Source organism: Saimiri boliviensis, chromosome 13 (genome assembly GCF_048565385.1).
Source record: "Saimiri boliviensis isolate mSaiBol1 chromosome 13, mSaiBol1.pri, whole genome shotgun sequence".
NCBI lineage: Eukaryota > Metazoa > Chordata > Mammalia > Primates > Cebidae > Saimiri > Saimiri boliviensis.
This window is the reverse complement of record NC_133461.1, coordinates 70,936,783-70,953,376: the sequence shown is the minus strand read 5'-3', so window position 1 is coordinate 70,953,376 and position 16,594 is coordinate 70,936,783. Positions and strand designations below refer to the sequence as shown.

The following is a 16,594-nucleotide window of genomic DNA, read 5'->3' as shown; positions in this document are numbered from 1 at the left end:
TATATATATATCTGTGTCACAAACCTGCACAATCTGCACATGTACCTCAGAACTGAAAGTATAATTTTTAAAAAATTTTTCAGAATAGTAGAGGAAAACATTTTGGATATAAACAACAAAGTGTAAACTGATGAAGGGGTAAAAAGAAAGTCACATTGGAAATTATTAGTACTAAATAGTAGACTGTAAAGAAAAGGAAAATATACAGTGTTACTTTATCTGTTTGGATTTTTAATTTTTTTGTTTTTGACAGTTTTGTTCATTGATGTTGAGTGGATGAAATTGTCAGTGAATCTATGAGATGATTATAGGGCTTGAATCAGGTGGCATCTAGTGTCTTGCCAGGTGGTTTGTTGAAGTTTTAGAGAATAAGAAGTATTTCTTAAGCAACCCACAGCCAATATCATAATGAATGGGCAAAAACTGGAAGCATTCCCTTTGAAAACTGGCACAAACTAAGTATGCCCTCTCTTAACACTCCTATTCAACATAGTATTAAAAGTTCTGGCCAAGGCAATCAAGCAAGAAAAACAAGTAAACGGTATTCAATGAGGAAAAGAGGAAATCAACTTGTCTCTATTTGCAGATGATATTGTCTATTTAGAAGACCCCCTAATCTCAGCCCAAAATCTACTTAAGCTGATAAGCAGCTTCAGCAAAATCTCCAGATAAAAAAATCAATGTGCAAAAATCACAAGCATTCCTATACACCAATAACAGACAAACAGAGAGTCAAATCATGAGTGAATTCCCATCACAATAACTACAAAGAGAATAAAATACCTAGGAATACAACTAACAAGGTATATGAAGGACCTCTTCAAGGAGAACTACAAACCACTGCTCAATGAAATAAGAGAGGACACAAACAGATGGAAAAACAGTCCATGGTCATGGTTAGGAAGAATCAGTATTGTGGAAATGGCCATACTGCCCAAAGTAATATATAGATTCAATGCTATCCCCAAAAGCTACCATTGACTTTCTTCACAGAATTGGAAAAAAACCACCTTAAGCTTCATGTGGAACCAAAAAGAACCTACATAGCCAAGACAATCCTAAGCAAAAAAACAAACAAACAAACAAACAAAAAAAACTGGAGGCATTATGCTACCTGACTTCGAACTATACTACAAGTCTACAGTAATCAAAGCAGCATGGTACTGTACCAGAACAGAGTTATAAACCAATGGAACAGAACAGAGACCTCAGAAATAAAGCCACACATCTATAGCCATCTGATTTTTGACAAGCCTTACAAAAACAAGCAATGGGGAAAAGATTCCCTATTTAATAAACAGTGTTGGGAAAACTGGCTACCCATAGGCAGAAAGCTGAAACTGTATCTCTTCCTTACAACTTATACAAAAATTAACTCCATATGGATTAAAAATGTAAACATAAGACCTAACACCCTAAAATCCCTCAAAGAAAACCTAGGCAATACCATTCAGGACATAGGCATGGGCAAGGGCTTCATGACTAAAACACCAAAAACAAGGGCAACTAAAGCCAAAATTGGCAAATGGGATCTAATTAAGAGCTTCTGCACAGCAAAAACAAACAAACAAACAAACAAACAACAAACAAAAACAACTATCATTAAACTGGCAACCAACAGAATGGGAAAAAATTTTTGCAATCTACCAATCTGACAAAGGGCTAATAACGAGAATCTACAAAGAACTTAAACCAATTTACAAGGAAAAAAAAAAAAAACATCAAAAAGTGGGCAAAGGATATGAACCAACACTTATCAAAAGAAGACATTTATGCGGCCAAAAAACATGAAAAAAAGGTCAGCGTCGCTGGTCAGTAGAGAAATACAAATCAAAAGCATAATGAGATACCATCTCATGCCAGTTAGAATGGCGATCATTAAAAAGTCAGGAGACAACAGATGCTGGAGAGGCTGTGAAGAAATAGCAATGCTTTCACACTGCTGGTGGGAGTGTAAATTAGTTCAACCATTTTGGAAGACAGTGTGGTGATTCCTCAAGGATCTGGAAATAGAAATTCCATTTGACCCAGCAATCCCATTACTGGGTACATACCCAAAGGATTATAAATCGTAGTATTATAAAGATACATGGACACTATGTTCATTGCAGCACTGTTTACAATAGCAACGACTTGAAACCAACCCATTACCCATCTATGATAGATTGGGTAAAGAAAATGTGGCACATATACACCATGAAACACTATGCAGCCATTAAAAAAAATGAGTTAATGTCCTTTGCAGGGACATGGATGAAGCTGGAAACCATCATTCTCAGCAAACTGACATAAGAACGAAAAAACACTGCATGTTCTCATAAGTGGCTGTTGAACAATGAGAACACATGGACACAGGGAGGGGAACATCACACACTGGGGCCTGTTGGGGGTTTGGGGGCTAGGGGAGGGATAGCAGGAGGTGGAGAGATTCGGGAGGGACAGCATTGGGAGAAATAAGTGTAGATGACAGGGTGATGGATGCAGCAAACCACCATGGCACATGTACACCTATGTAACAAACCTGCAGGTTCTGCACATGTACCCCACAACTTAAAGTATAATAAATAAAAAGAAGAAGCAAATATTCCACCACAGATTAAGCTTTTTTTAAACTCTGATTTTATAAAAGAAAAATGTTTAAATTTATGTTTATAAAGACTATAGCTTTTATCTAACTGTTATAAGTAGTTCATTTTAATGAAATACATGGATTTTTTTTTTTTTTTTTTTTTTTTTTTTTTTTTTTTTTACCAGAACAAGACTTAAAAATGACATCGAAGGGAGAACAAGAAAATCTTCAAGAATGTGAAAATAACCAGCAACAGGTATGTAAAATTTTGATTTCAATTTTCTGGTTTTCTTTGCTTTCATAACATAGCATATTTCAAATGAAATTACCTTTGGACTGTCCTTTTAGAATCAGTTGATTATAATATTTAATTTTAAACCATTTTAACTGATTATAAATCTTAAAATATTCTCAGAATGCATAGTGATTTACAGCTAATCTTTTCCCTTCAAAATGAAGCCCAAAGTTCCTGAATATTGTTTACTGTTCCTTTTTTGTAACCTCCTAATTAATAAACACTAAATATTGAATTATAATTTCAAGCAATCAAAATTATGAACAATTCAATAGGGATGGCTGCCGACTTGGGTTCATGTTATACGAGTAATCTTTGCTGATGGTTCAAAACTTGCAACTTTATATTACTAGTCACTAATCCCATGATTAAAAATGTATTATCCATTTTGATTTTTAATTGACTGCAGCATCTATGTTTGAGGAGAGAATAGAGTCATAAAGTCAACCCAACTGCCTATCAAGAGAACCAGTCTGTAGAATGGAAGCTTTGGTGTTAGGGCACAAAAAGTAACTTTCTAACTTATTTCAATATAGGAAATTTGTAATTATGGTCAAAAAATTTTTAATCCATTGTCATTAGTGGACTTTAGAATATATTGAAACTTAGCACTACAGCCTGTATAGAATAGCTACATAACACTATCATATTACTGTATATAATTTGAATTTAATTGTAAGAATTTGGCTTTTACCTGATTAGTGTTGATTCTGATTTCTATTAAAGTTTGCCTACTCACCAGTTAGTAATATTTGGAAAAAAAAGCAAGTGTGCACTGTTCAGTATCACTATTTCAGGTACAGTGAGATAAAATCTTAAGATACCTTTGTAATACTTCAAACCATCTTTTAATTCATTTTTGGTAAATTAAACACTTCATGAATTAATCTTAGTCCAAACACACAGTTACAAAGTTAAGATTGATGGTTTATATTTTCCCCTATTTTAGGCTAATACAAATATTTTTAGCTTATTAATTACAATCCAATGATTGGGAGTAGATACAGAGTAAGAAGTTTAACAGTTAATTTTTTTTTATTTTTAATATTTATTTTTCCATACTTTATTATTTATTGACAAAGTTATCTTTAAAACATACACCCTGACAGAAAAGACATCTGATAAAAACTAGCAAATTAATCTTCCATTTTTGCATCTTCAAAAAATGTATCAACAAACAGAATTGAACACTTACTGTAATAGAGCTCATACATCTGTATATGCAGGAGTCCTTTGTGTGCAAAAATAGGAGAAAATGTGGATCAAGCAAGGCAAATGACGGTGAAAAAAACTTTTAAACTCATCACAATTGAGTTAAAGCAGAGTTTGAATGAAATTTGTGAAGAATCCAAAACTTCTGATTGTTTGAAGGAAGAGCCACTACAGGAAGAAGAAATGTAAAGAACATACCCTGTAATGTGACAAATAATATATGTGATTGTCAGGAAAAAATGCATCTGGGGTAATCATATGTATAGTATTCCAGTTATTTTTTGAACAAAAATAGTTCAGTCTCATAAATATCTTTCCATTTCATTTCTATTCTGGGTCCTCGGAATATGCTCACCAGTCATCTTCTGATTTTTATTTAAATGTAAATAAAGTATGCTGTGAAAATAATAGCAAACCAGTTGCCGAACATGTTTTTAACACAGACCAGGAGAATTTTTATAATGACCCAGAAAGTACAAAAAGCAAAGAATCCGGAAGTAGTTATCATTGGAAAAAAAAAAAAAAAGAAGACCAAGAGTGTTATAGGCACATGCTGAAAAATAACCAAAATAACACTAATTGCAAATTGGACATCAGAAATGTGCCTCAGTATTGTGATCAAAAAAGCCTTTTAGATTTGTGGCTTACCTCCTCCAGAGACATAAAGCATGTAAATACACAAAAAGGCATGGTGTTTCTATTGCTACAGACATTTGTAAGAATACAAAACCAATACAGAACTGGTTCCAGAAACCATTATATCATAATTGCAGTGCAAATAACTATAAAAGAATAGAAACTAGATTAGAAAATGTGCACTCCTCCCCACCACATAGTGACAGAGCATCAAAAGTACGTCTAGAAGAATAGTTACAGCACAATATACAAAGATTTAAGCATTAAGTAGGAATATTACAACAGAGTTCTTGACTTTGAAGAAAGAAAAGTTCAACTTGACAAAGACTTGGAGGGTCATTTGCTGCTACTTGTTTTTTTCTCTTGATCAATTATTTGGTGCATTCTGATTTTTTTTTTAATTGCATTTTAGGTTTTGGGGTACATGTGATGAACATGCAAGATTGTTGCATAGGTACACACATGGCAGTGTGCTTTGCTGCCTTCCGTCCCCTCACCTGTATCTGTCATTTCTCCCCATGCTATCTCTTCCCACCTCCCCACCTCCTCGCCCCTCCCCCATTTCCCCCCAACGGACCCCAGTGTGTAGTGCTCCCCTCCCTGTGTCCGTGTGTTCTCATTGTTCAACACCCGCCTATGAGTGAGAATATACGGTGTTTGATTTTCTGCTCTTGTGTCAGTTTGCTGAGAATGATGGTTTCCAGGTTCATCCATGTCCTTACAAAGGACATGAACTCATCGTTTTTGATGGCTGTGTAATATTCCATGGTGTATATGTACCACATTTTCCCTATCCAGTCTATCATCGTTGGGCATTTGGGTTGGTTCCAGGTCTTTGCTATTGTAAACAGTGCTGCAATGAACATTCGTGTGCACGTGTCCTTGTAGTAGAATGATTTATAATCCTTTGGATATCTACCCAGTAATGGGATTGCTGGGTCAAATGGGATTTCTATTTTTAGGTCCTTGAGGAATCGCCACACTGCCTTCCACAATGGTTGAATTAATTTACATTCCCACCAACAGTGTAAAAGTGTTCCTATTTCTCCACATCCTCTCCAGCATCTGTTGTTTCCCGATTTTTTAATGATCGCCATTCTAACTGGTGTGAGATGGTATCTCAATGTGGTTTTGATTTGCATTTCTCTGATGACCAGTGATGATGAGCATTTTTTCATGTTTGTTGGCCTCCTGTATGTCTTCTTTTGTAAAGTATCTGTTCATATCCTTTGCCCATTTTTGATTGGGCTTGTTTGTTTTTTTTCTTGTAGATCTGCTTTAGTTCTTTGTAAATTCTGGATATCAGCCCCTTGTCAGATGGGTAGACTGCAAAAATTTTTTCCCATTCTGTTGGTTGCCGATTCACTCTACGGACTGTTTCTTTTGCCGTGCAGAAGCTGTGGAGTTTGATTAGGTCCCATTTGTCTATTTTGGCTTTTGTTGCCATTGCTTTTGGCGTTTTGGTCATGAAGTCCTTGCCTACACCTATGTCCTGAATGGTTTTGCCTAGATTTTCTTCTAAGGTTTTTATGGTATTAGGTCTGATGTTTAAGTCTTTAATCCATCTGGAGTTAATTTTGGTGTAAGGTGTCAGGAAGGGGTCCTGTTTCTGCTTTCTGCACATGGCTAGCCAGTTTTCCCAACAGGGAAAAATTAAACAGGGAGTCCTTTCCCCATTGCTTGTTTTTGTCAGGTTTGTCGAAGATCAGATGGTTGTGGGTATGTTGTATTTCCTCTGAGGCCTCTGTTCTGTTCCATTGGTCTATATCTCTGTTTTGGTACCACTACCATGCTGTTTTGATTACTGTAGCCTTGTAGTATAGTTTCAAGTCCGGTAGTGTGATGCCTCCTGCTTTGTTCTTTTTGCTTAGAATTGACTTGGCTATGCGGGCTCTCTTTTGGTTCCATATGAAGTTTAAGGTGCTTTTTTCCAGTTCTGTGAAGAAGGTCATTGGTAGCTTGATGGGAATAGCATTGAATCTATAAATTACTTTGGGCAGTATGGCCGTTTTCACTATGTTGATTCTTCCTAACCATGAACATGGAATGTTTCTCCATCTGTTTGTATCCTCTCTTATTTCGTTGAGCAATGGCTTGTAGTTCTCCTTGAAGAGGTCCTTTACGTTCCTTGTTAGTTGTATTCCTAGGTACTTTATTCTCTTTGTAGCAATTGTGAATGGCAGTTCGTTCTTGATTTGGCTCTCTTGAAGTCTATTACTGGTGTATAGGAATGCTTGTGATTTTTGCACGTTGATTTTGTATCCTGAGACTTTGCTGAAGTTGTTTATCAGTTTCAGGAGATTTTGGGCTGAGATGATGGGGTCTTCCAGATATACAATCATGTCATCTGCAAATAGAGACAATTTGATTTCCTCCTTTCCAATTTGGATACCCTTTATTTCTTTTTCTTGCCTGATTGCTCTGGCTAGAACTTCCAGTACTATATTGAATAGGAGTGGTGAGAGAGGGCATCCTTGTCTAGTGTCAGATTTCAAAGGGAATGCTTCCAGTTTTTGCCCATTCAGTATGATATTGGCTGTTGGTTTGTCGTAAATAGCTTTTATTGTTTTGAGATACGTTCCGTCAATACCTACTTTATTGAGGGTTTTTTAGCATAAAGCGTTGTTGAATTTTGTCAAAAGCCTTCTCTGCATCAATCGAGATAATCATGTGGTTTTTGTCTTTGGTTCTGTTTATGTGGTGAATTATGTTTATGGACTTGCGTATGTTGAACCAGCCTTGCATCCCCGGGATGAATCCTACTTGATCATGGTGGATGAGCTTTTTGATATGCTGTTGCAATCTGTTTGCCAGTATTTTGTTGAAGATTTTTGCATCTATGTTCATCATGGATATTGGCCTGAAATTTTCTTTTCTTGTTGAGTCTCTGCTGGGTTTTGGTATCAGGATGATGTTTGTCTCGTAAAATGATTTGGGAAGGATTCCCTCTTTTTGGATTGTCTGGAATAGTTTCAGAAGGAATGGTATCAGCTCCTCCTTGTATGTCTGGTAGAATTCAGCTGTGAACCCATCTGGACCTGGGCTTTTTTTGGGTGGTAGGCTCTTTATTGCTGCCTCAACTTCAGACCATGTTATTGGTCTATTCAGGGTTTCGGCTTCCTCCAGGGTTAGGCTTGGGAGGATGCAGGTGTCCAGGAATTTATCCATTTCTTCCAGGTTTACTAGTTTATGTGCATAGAGTTGTTTGTAATAATCTCTGATGATGGTTTGGATTTCTGTGGAATCTGTGGTGATATCACCTTTATCGTTTTTTATTGCATCAATTTGGTTATTCTTTTTTTTTGTTATTATTAATCTGGCGAGTGGTCTGTCTATTTTGTTGATCTTTTCAAAAAACCAGCTCCTGGATTTATTGATTTTTTGAAGAGTGTTTTGTGTCTCTATTTCCTTCAGTTCTGCTCTGATCTTAGTTATTTCCTGTCTTCTGCTAGGTTTTGAGTTTTTTTGATCTTGCTCCTCTAGCTCTTTCAATTTTGATGATAGGGTGTCAAATTTAGATCTCTCCTTTCTTCTCATGTGGGCACTCATTGCTATATATTTTCCTCTAGAGACTGCTTTAAATGTGTCCCAGAGACTCTGGTATGTTGTGTCCTCGTTCTCATTGGTTTCGAAGAGCATCTTTATTTCTGCCTTCATTTCATTGTTTATCCAGTCAACATTCAAGAGCAAGTTGTTCAGTTTCCATGAAGCTGTGCGGTTCTGAGTTAGTTTCTGCATTCTGAGTTCTAACTCGATTGCACTGTGGTCTGAGAGACTGTTTGTTATGATTTCTGTTCTTTTGCATTTGCTGAGGAGTGATTTATTGCCAATTATGTGGTCAATTTTCGAGTAGGTGTGATGTGGTGCTGAGAAGAATGTATATTCTGTGGATTTGGGGTGGAGAGTTCTGTAAATGTCTATTAGGTTTGCTTGTTCCAGGTCTGAGTTCAGGTCCTGGATATCCTTGTTGATTTTCTGTCTGGTTGATCTGTCTAATATTGACAATGGGGTGTTAAAGTCTCCCACTATTATTATGTGGGAGTCCAAATCTCTTTGTAAGTCACTAAGAACTTGCCTTATGTACCTGGGTGCTCCTGTATTGGGTGCGTATATATTTAGGATCGTTAGCTCTTCTTGTTGCAGTGATCCTTTTACCATTATGTAATGTCCTTCTTTGTCTCTTTTGATCTTTGTTGCTTTAAAGTCTATTTTATCAGAGATGAGAGTTGCAACTCCTGCCCTTTTTTGCTCTCCATTTGCTTGGTAGATCTTCCTCCATCCCTTTATTTTGAGCCTTTGTGTATCCTTGCATGTAAGATGGGTTTCCTGGATACAGCACACTGATGGGTTTTGGCTTTTTATCCAATTTGCCAGTCTGTGTCTTTTGATTGGGGCATTTAGTCCATTGACATTTAGGGATAGTATTGTTATGTGTGAATTTGATGCTGTCATTTTGAGGCTACCTGGCTCTTTTGTTGGTTAGTTGATGCAGATTCTTGATTGTGTTGATGCTCTTTTACCATTTGGTGTGTTTTTGGAGTGGCTGGTACTGGTTGTTCCTTTATATGTGTAGAGCCTCTTTCAGGAGTTCTTGTAGAGCAGGTTTGGTGGTGATGAAATCTCTGAGTGCTTGCTTGTTCACAAAGGATTTTATTTTTCCTTCTCTTATGAAGCTTAGTTTTGCTGGATAGGAGATTCTGGGTTGAAAGTTCTTTTCTTTAAGGATGTTGAATATTGGCCCCCAATCTCTTCTGGCTTGTAGGGTTTCTGCTGAGAGATCTGCTGTGAGTCTAATGGGCTTCCCTTTGTGGGTAACCCGACCTTTCTCTCTGGCTGCCCTTAGCATTTTCTCTTTCATTTCAACCCTGGTGAATCTGACGATTATGTGCCTTGGGGTTGCTCTTCTTGAGGAATATCTTTGTGGTGTTCTCTGTATTTCCTGGATTTGAATATTGGTCTGTCTTGCTAGGTTGGGGAAGTTTTCCTGGATAATATCCTGAAGAGTATTTTCCAGCTTGGATTCATTCTCTTCATCACATTCAGGTACACCTATCAGACGTAGATTAGGTCTTTTCACATAGTCCCACATTTCTTGAAGATTTTCTTCATTCCTTTTTGCGCTTTTTTCTCTGTTCTTGCCTTCTCTTTTTATTTCATTGAGTTGATCTTCGACCTCTGATATCCTTTCTTCTGCTTGGTCAATTCGGCTGTTGAAGCTTGTGCATGCTTCACGATGTTCTCATGTTGCGTTTTTCAGCTCCATCAATTCACTTATACTCCTCTCTATGCTGTCCATTCTCGTCAGCAGTCCGTCCAATCTTTTTTCAAGGTTCCTATTTTCTTTGCGTTGGGTTAGAACATGTTCTTTTAGCTCATTGTAGTTTCTTACTACCCACCTTCTGAAGTCTGATTCTGTCATTTCATCACCCTCCTTCTCCATCCAGTCTGGTTCCCTTGCTGGTGAGGAGTTGTGATCCCTTTTAGGAGGAGAGGTGTTCTGGTTTCGGGAGTTTTCATCTTTTTTGTGCTGGTTTCTTCCCATTTTTTTGGGTTTATCCACCTGTTGTCTGTCTCTGTCCCAGGGAGTTGGAGCTTTATGAGTTTCCGTTGCACTACTGCCTTTTTGATTTTTTTTCAGGTCGGACCCGCCCAGCTAGCAGCAGGCCTAGCGTCTGCCTGCCCACAGGGGCTTTGCTGAGCTGCTGTGGGCTCCGCCCAGCTGCCCTGAGCTCTTCCCTGTAGTCCTTTTTATATGGGTGTAGTTAGAACTGTCTGGGCAATGGTGGCCCCGCCTCTGTTATGGTGGACTCTCTCTGTTGTGGCAGGTTGCCTCGGCAACGGCGGGTTGCCTTGGCAAGGCAGCCTGCCTCCTTAGCGGTGGAGAGTCTCAGTAATGGCGGAAGCCCCTCCCCCACGGAGCCGGACCCGTCCGGGTTCAGCTGTTCTTGGTTTGAAGGGCTCAACCCAGAGGGTTTCCAATTACTGTTTTTGTTTTGTTGTTGTTGGGGGTGGAGGGGTGGGACCAAGGGAGCCTGATCACCTGGCTTCCTGACTCAGAGTCTTTTCTTTTAAGTTGAAGGACCCCGCGTTCCGGTTGCTTGTTGAAAAGGCGCCGGGATTTCCCGTGCTGCGACTCACGGAGTCCGCTCGAACTGCAGCACTGGCTCCTGGCGGATTTTTTGCCTAGGAATCTCCTGGCCTGACTCGCTATTTCAGATCAATGGGCAACTCTGCCATCTCAGGGCTCTGCTCGCCAGCTAAGAGGGCTCCCAGACCAGTGGCTTTTGTATGGAGAACCGCAGCAACAGGGCGTGTTCACAGCAGCCGCACAGGCGGAATCAGCCCCACGAGGGCCAAAACAGCCACACTGGCTGGGACTCGACGCTGGCGACCCCTCTGCCTGGGTATCTCCTGGTCTGTGGGCAATAAGAGTTCATCTGGAAATGCAGCGTCCACTCACCCTCTGCACTTTCACTGGGAGCTGAAGTCCTGAGCTGTTCTTAGGCGGCCATCTTCCCAGCCTCTGATTTTTTACTTATGAAAATCTCTTGTGTAAAATGGAGTTTCTAAATACATAATTGTGTGTAGAAATAGATTATTTCTCTATCTAAATGATAGAAGTTCAGGAAAACATTCTGCAGTCTTTGTTCCTTAATCAACCCAAATCTATCTATCTGTTTTCCAAGTGGCATAGAGATTGAGAAACTAATCTATCCATATACTATAGATATGGGTACTTCTGAACTAGGGTTAGCATATAGGAAATTGCTTAATGAATGTAATAAGCTCTAGGATGTAACTTTTTCTATTGACTTGAAGATGAATTGCACTTACGTAATAAAGTGGGAAATCAATGGGAAGGAAGCAATGACTAAGAAGTGATATAAAAATGTATCTATCCTTGAGAATTGGAACAAATATTCATAGTCAAAGGAATCTGTATGTTGTATGTTGTGCCTTCACATGTGCAAGTTGATCCATTTAACTCAATATGTTGGGGCTTATAATTTCATCATGATCACCTTAAATATGTTTGAAAACAAATATATATAGATACCTCCATTTATTTTTCTAACCACCAAGTTTATATGTTTCTGTCAAAATCAGATCTTAATGTGATTTTATTTAATAGAGTATGATACGTATTAGCATGTATAACTTTATCATATAAATACCACAGATTCTCAGCTAAAAATTTAGTTTCTGACTCCAAAGTAGAAACCTGATTTCTGTACATCGAGTTTTAAAGATAAACAAAAATCTGGTGATACCTTTAAAAGGAAAAGTAGATGAGGCCTCTCAGCCCCTGCTGAGACATTAAGTTATTTTCCCAGGATCATACTTTTAATTCTTCTGATTAATTTAATGAATTTATCAGGTAATTTATCTGACTCTGCATTATAAAATAGTATTAGCAGTTTTTGTGCCGTAAAATGCTAGGAAATGCCACTTTAGGTTTAGGAGCTTTGGATGAGTCATTTAATCTTTAGATAATAGGGCTAAAGTAGATAAATATTTCCACTGTATATCCTCCAGCTATGTAGTGTTGTGGTTACTGAATGTGAAATTTGGAAAGCATCTCATTTTCCAGAACTCTATCCTAGCGTCTCAGCAATTTCACTCTGCTTCTTCTGTGGTTTCAAATTTTGGCTCCTGTTTTTCAGCAAGCACCTTCACATTTTTGATATCCTAGGATCCAAATGAAAAAGAAAGATAAAAGACAGTGGGGAAAGCTTATTGCTGAAAGGGGAAAATTTCCTTTCTGTTCCTGAAACCCCACAATGCCACATTCTCTAAATCTGGCCATTAGTGTAAACTCCAGGAGGTAAAGATAGAAGGGGACAGATTTCATGGCTTTGTCCTTTTATTTCTCTATTTCTGCTCATCACAAGGGAGTGAAAATTTATATTAGACAGCAAAGAGTGGAGGGAATGAAAGCACAAATTTCGAATGAGCCCTTTTTGAAAGTGTGGAAATTTTTGTTTTATTCACTCAGACAGAAATCATTCAGACTTTGTATGAATATTGATGAAAAAATCATAATGTAAGTTATGGTAATAATTATATAGTGATAAAATTAAATACAAAATATTTTAATGACCATTATCATGACAGAGTTAAGTGATAAAATGAATGAAAACAAAAAAGTTCTTTCTATTAGATAAAATAATGGCAATTATTATCAGTGTCAAACTTTCATTGAAGGTTGCAGAAAAAATGAAAACACACAGAAATAAGAAAATGGAAGTGTCAAGAAACCTAGATGCCAATTACAGTGACAGTGATGATGATGAATTAATCCAAGAAAGAAGGAGCAGAAAACCTGATAATCATCAATTTCCTAGGCAGAAGAGTGAAGAGTATAATAGGTAAGCCTATAGCAATATTTAATAATATGAAACATCTTAAGTATAATAAATCTGTGTTAAAGATTTTATATATGTTACATGCTTATATATGTTAAGAATTTTCATTATAGCATCATCGTATCAGAAAGCTGGAGATAGTCTAAAATCCCATTAATAAGGAAATAGGTAAATCATCATACCCATTAAATAAGGTAGTATGCAACCCTCTTTTTAAAATTAGGTTACATCTATAGTATACTGATTACTTCATCAGTAATGTATATTTAAAACATTTAGTTTGATAACACATCTTAAGTAAATTTTGTCAGAATATGATACTGTAATATCTTGATACTTGTAATATCTACCGAGTTGCAAAAGGCAACTACGTGCTTCCTTGGCACTTTACGTTACCAACAAAATTGCTAGTTATGACATTTGTTTCTTGTTCTCAATACATGAGTGCTAATCTGAATATTGTCAAGGGATTGCACATGGGGATCTGTATTCCATGTAAATATTCAGTGTATTGGTAAAACTTGTTAATATTTCAAAGGATCTTTGATCTACCGAGTCAGGAGTTTGCCCAATTTTTTCCTGTAAAGAGTAACTGCTTTAGGTTTCGTGGACCAGAAGGTCTCTGACATCTTTCATAGACAATAGATAAATAGGTAGCACTGTGTTCCAAGAAAACTTTACTTACAAAAACAGGCAGTGGGCTGAATTTGGCCCACAAGTACTGATTTGCTGACTCCTATGCCAAAACCAAGGTGCTGCTAATGCAGTGAACCTCCTCTTTTGAGGCACTTTAAATGCATCCGATTATCCTTTCAAAAGATATTTCAGTATGCACAACACCATATTTTACAACAGTGACTTCCTATTATATAATTTATAAAATTCAGTAGACAAAATAAGATTTTAAGTTTTACCTTTTTTCATCTTATATAATTTATTATTTTAATATGACTAACCATTTTGTATATTTGATGAGGATAAAATATCTCAGAGTTGAGTGATTTTTTTTCAAGTAAGAAATACTGCCCTTTAGTCTTTCTGTGGTCTTTATATGCATGACCAAAATGATAACCAGCCTTATAATCTAGAAATGTTCAAGGGGTATTTTAGTTCTATAATTTTATGATGTTATTCAGTACCTTGGTCTGACTTGCCGTATATGTCTGGCTTGACATATATGTGTGTGTGTGTGTGTGTGTGTGTGTGTGTGTGTGTGTGTATGTGTGTGTGTGTTTGTGTGTGTATAATTTTTAAAAGCTTTTAAGATGTTAAAACATACTATGTAACTAATCATTAATCATTATTAATCATTATGAAAGGATTGAAAATGTCCTTAAAATTAACCTGTCTGTACTCATGGATTCAAGTTTCCTTTCCATTCACTCTTTAACTCACTGCCATAATATTCGCTCTCACCACTCTTCCAAAACTGTTATTCTCAACGTTGTCACAGATTTTTCAATGTAATACATCTAGACATAATTTTTTTAGATCTCACTTTATGTAGCTTATCAGCAATACTTGACCCAATGGAAAACTCTGTCCTCTACAACACTTTCTTCACTGACCCTCAGAATCTCACTCACTCAGCTAGATTTTCCTCCTGACTTTCTAGTCCATCCATCTTAGCCTGTTTTGCTTACATCTTCTCATTTTCTACCTTTTATAGATTTAAGAGACCCAGGGCTCAGTTCTTGAGGTTTTTTCTTGTGACTTTTACTAGCTTGTATATGCTAATAATTTTCAAATTTATACCTCTAGCCCATTTCAGGCCTATATGTCAACCTGTCTATTTGACATCTCTCCTTGATTAACTATTGGGTATGGCAAATTTATTAGGTCCAAAATCTAGCTACCGATGGTCTTTCTCCTACCTGCCCCTCATGTAGTCTTTTGTTGTTCCATTAATCACAACTCTTGCAAATGCTCTGCCCAAAAGCCTGCTGTCATCCTTGACTCACACATGCTTTCTCTGGCTCCCTCCCTTAACCCCCACCTCTGACACTCCACAGCTAAAATGTTAGCAGATCTCGTCAGGACTAACTTCACAATATATCCAAAAACCAGTCACATTTTTCATGTCTAAGCAACTCCACTACCATCTGATCGGCCGTCTAGATTAGCATAATAGACTGCTAATTGGTCTTCCTGTTTCTCTGTGTTTAATCCTGTTTTCATCAATTCTTAACCCAGTGAACCTATGAAAACATGTCAGATTATGTCACTCTTTTGGTTAAAAACTTCCAATTGCTTCCCATTTCACTCAAAATATATGCCAAATTTTCTCCTAATACTCAAAAGGCAGCACAGCATCTGACCTCTTATTTTCCTGATTTAAGCTTTTGCCTTTCTAGTCTGGTTTATCCTGGTGTATGGTTTTAAACAATAATATTCACTTAAAGTACAGTTTGATATGGGTTCATTCTGACTATTTTACCTGGCAATTATATGCTCTTTATGGACTCTTTTGGCTCTTTTTAATGAGCTATACTCTCTATATTAATAGTTTTCTAATTAGGGAGAAAAGCCCAATATTGTGGTCATTCACCATTCTATTACTGGTAATTATGATCATTTTAATTATTGTACAAGGAATCATAAGAGTTGCAAACTTCACTGGTATTTTATTAGGAATAATAAAATATTCGTGTGGTAAATGCAATGGATGTAAACATTTTTTTCAAAGGATTATGAGCCTTTAGCTTCTGAAATAAACAGATGAAAGTTGGATTTGGCCAAGTGTGGTGGCTCACTCCTGTAATCCTAGCATTTTGGGAGGCCACGGCAGGTGGATCATTTGAGATCAGAAGTTCAAGACCAGTCTGGCCAACATGGTGAAATCCCATCTATACCAAAAATACAAAAATTAGCTGTCAGTAGTGGTGTGCCTGTAATCCTAGCTACTTGGGAGGCTAAGGCAGAAGAATTGCTTGAGCCTGGAAGGCAGGGGTTGCACTGAGATGAGATATTGGCACCACACTCCAGTCTGGGCAACAGAATGAGACCCTGTCTCAAAAAAAAGTTTGATTTATTACTTTCTCTAATAAGAAATCTGTACTGGTCAGACAGTCTCTTGTAATGGAGCAGCTACTAAGCCTTATAAAAGGTTTATGGAATAGTGAAGTTGAAGGCTTGGCTGACTCTCATAGGCATAACTGGGTTGACATCATCTGGAGCAATGTGGTTATCTGTGTAAGACTGTTGTGGATTAGTTGACACTTCCAGGAATGCTGACTGGAATGAGTTTATCTCTGGATGTCTTCAGAGGCAAGTGGCTGACATTCATTTGTTGGTGTTAGTGAGGCCAGTGGTCATTGACTGACTAGATTAAAAATTGGTTCTGGGTGGCTACCTGTTACCATGACTACAGGTCAGTTTTCCTTAGTTTGTGGCAATGTTAATCAGATGTTTTCTGTTTGAAAGTTGCCTTCTATCAACTATGCTCAAATGAACTCTTATTTTATATTCCAGAATTATATACTTATTTTTTAAGTTTGGTTCAAGAGAAATTGTTGG

General features: G+C 37.3%; 1 protein-coding gene across 8 annotated transcripts in view; it reads left to right on the top strand.

Moving 5' to 3' along the window:
• ANKRD62 (ankyrin repeat domain 62) overlaps positions 1–16,594 on the top strand; it is a 112,618-nt gene that overhangs the window by 47,182 nt on the left and 48,842 nt on the right. For all 8 annotated transcript variants that reach the window (XM_074383809.1, XM_074383807.1, XM_074383805.1 and 5 more), the window contains 2 exons: positions 2,755–2,825; positions 12,918–13,081. In XM_074383809.1, coding sequence (XP_074239910.1) covers positions 2,755–2,825; positions 12,918–13,081 — 235 coding nt within the window. The remainder of the gene's footprint in view (positions 1–2,754; positions 2,826–12,917; positions 13,082–16,594) is intronic.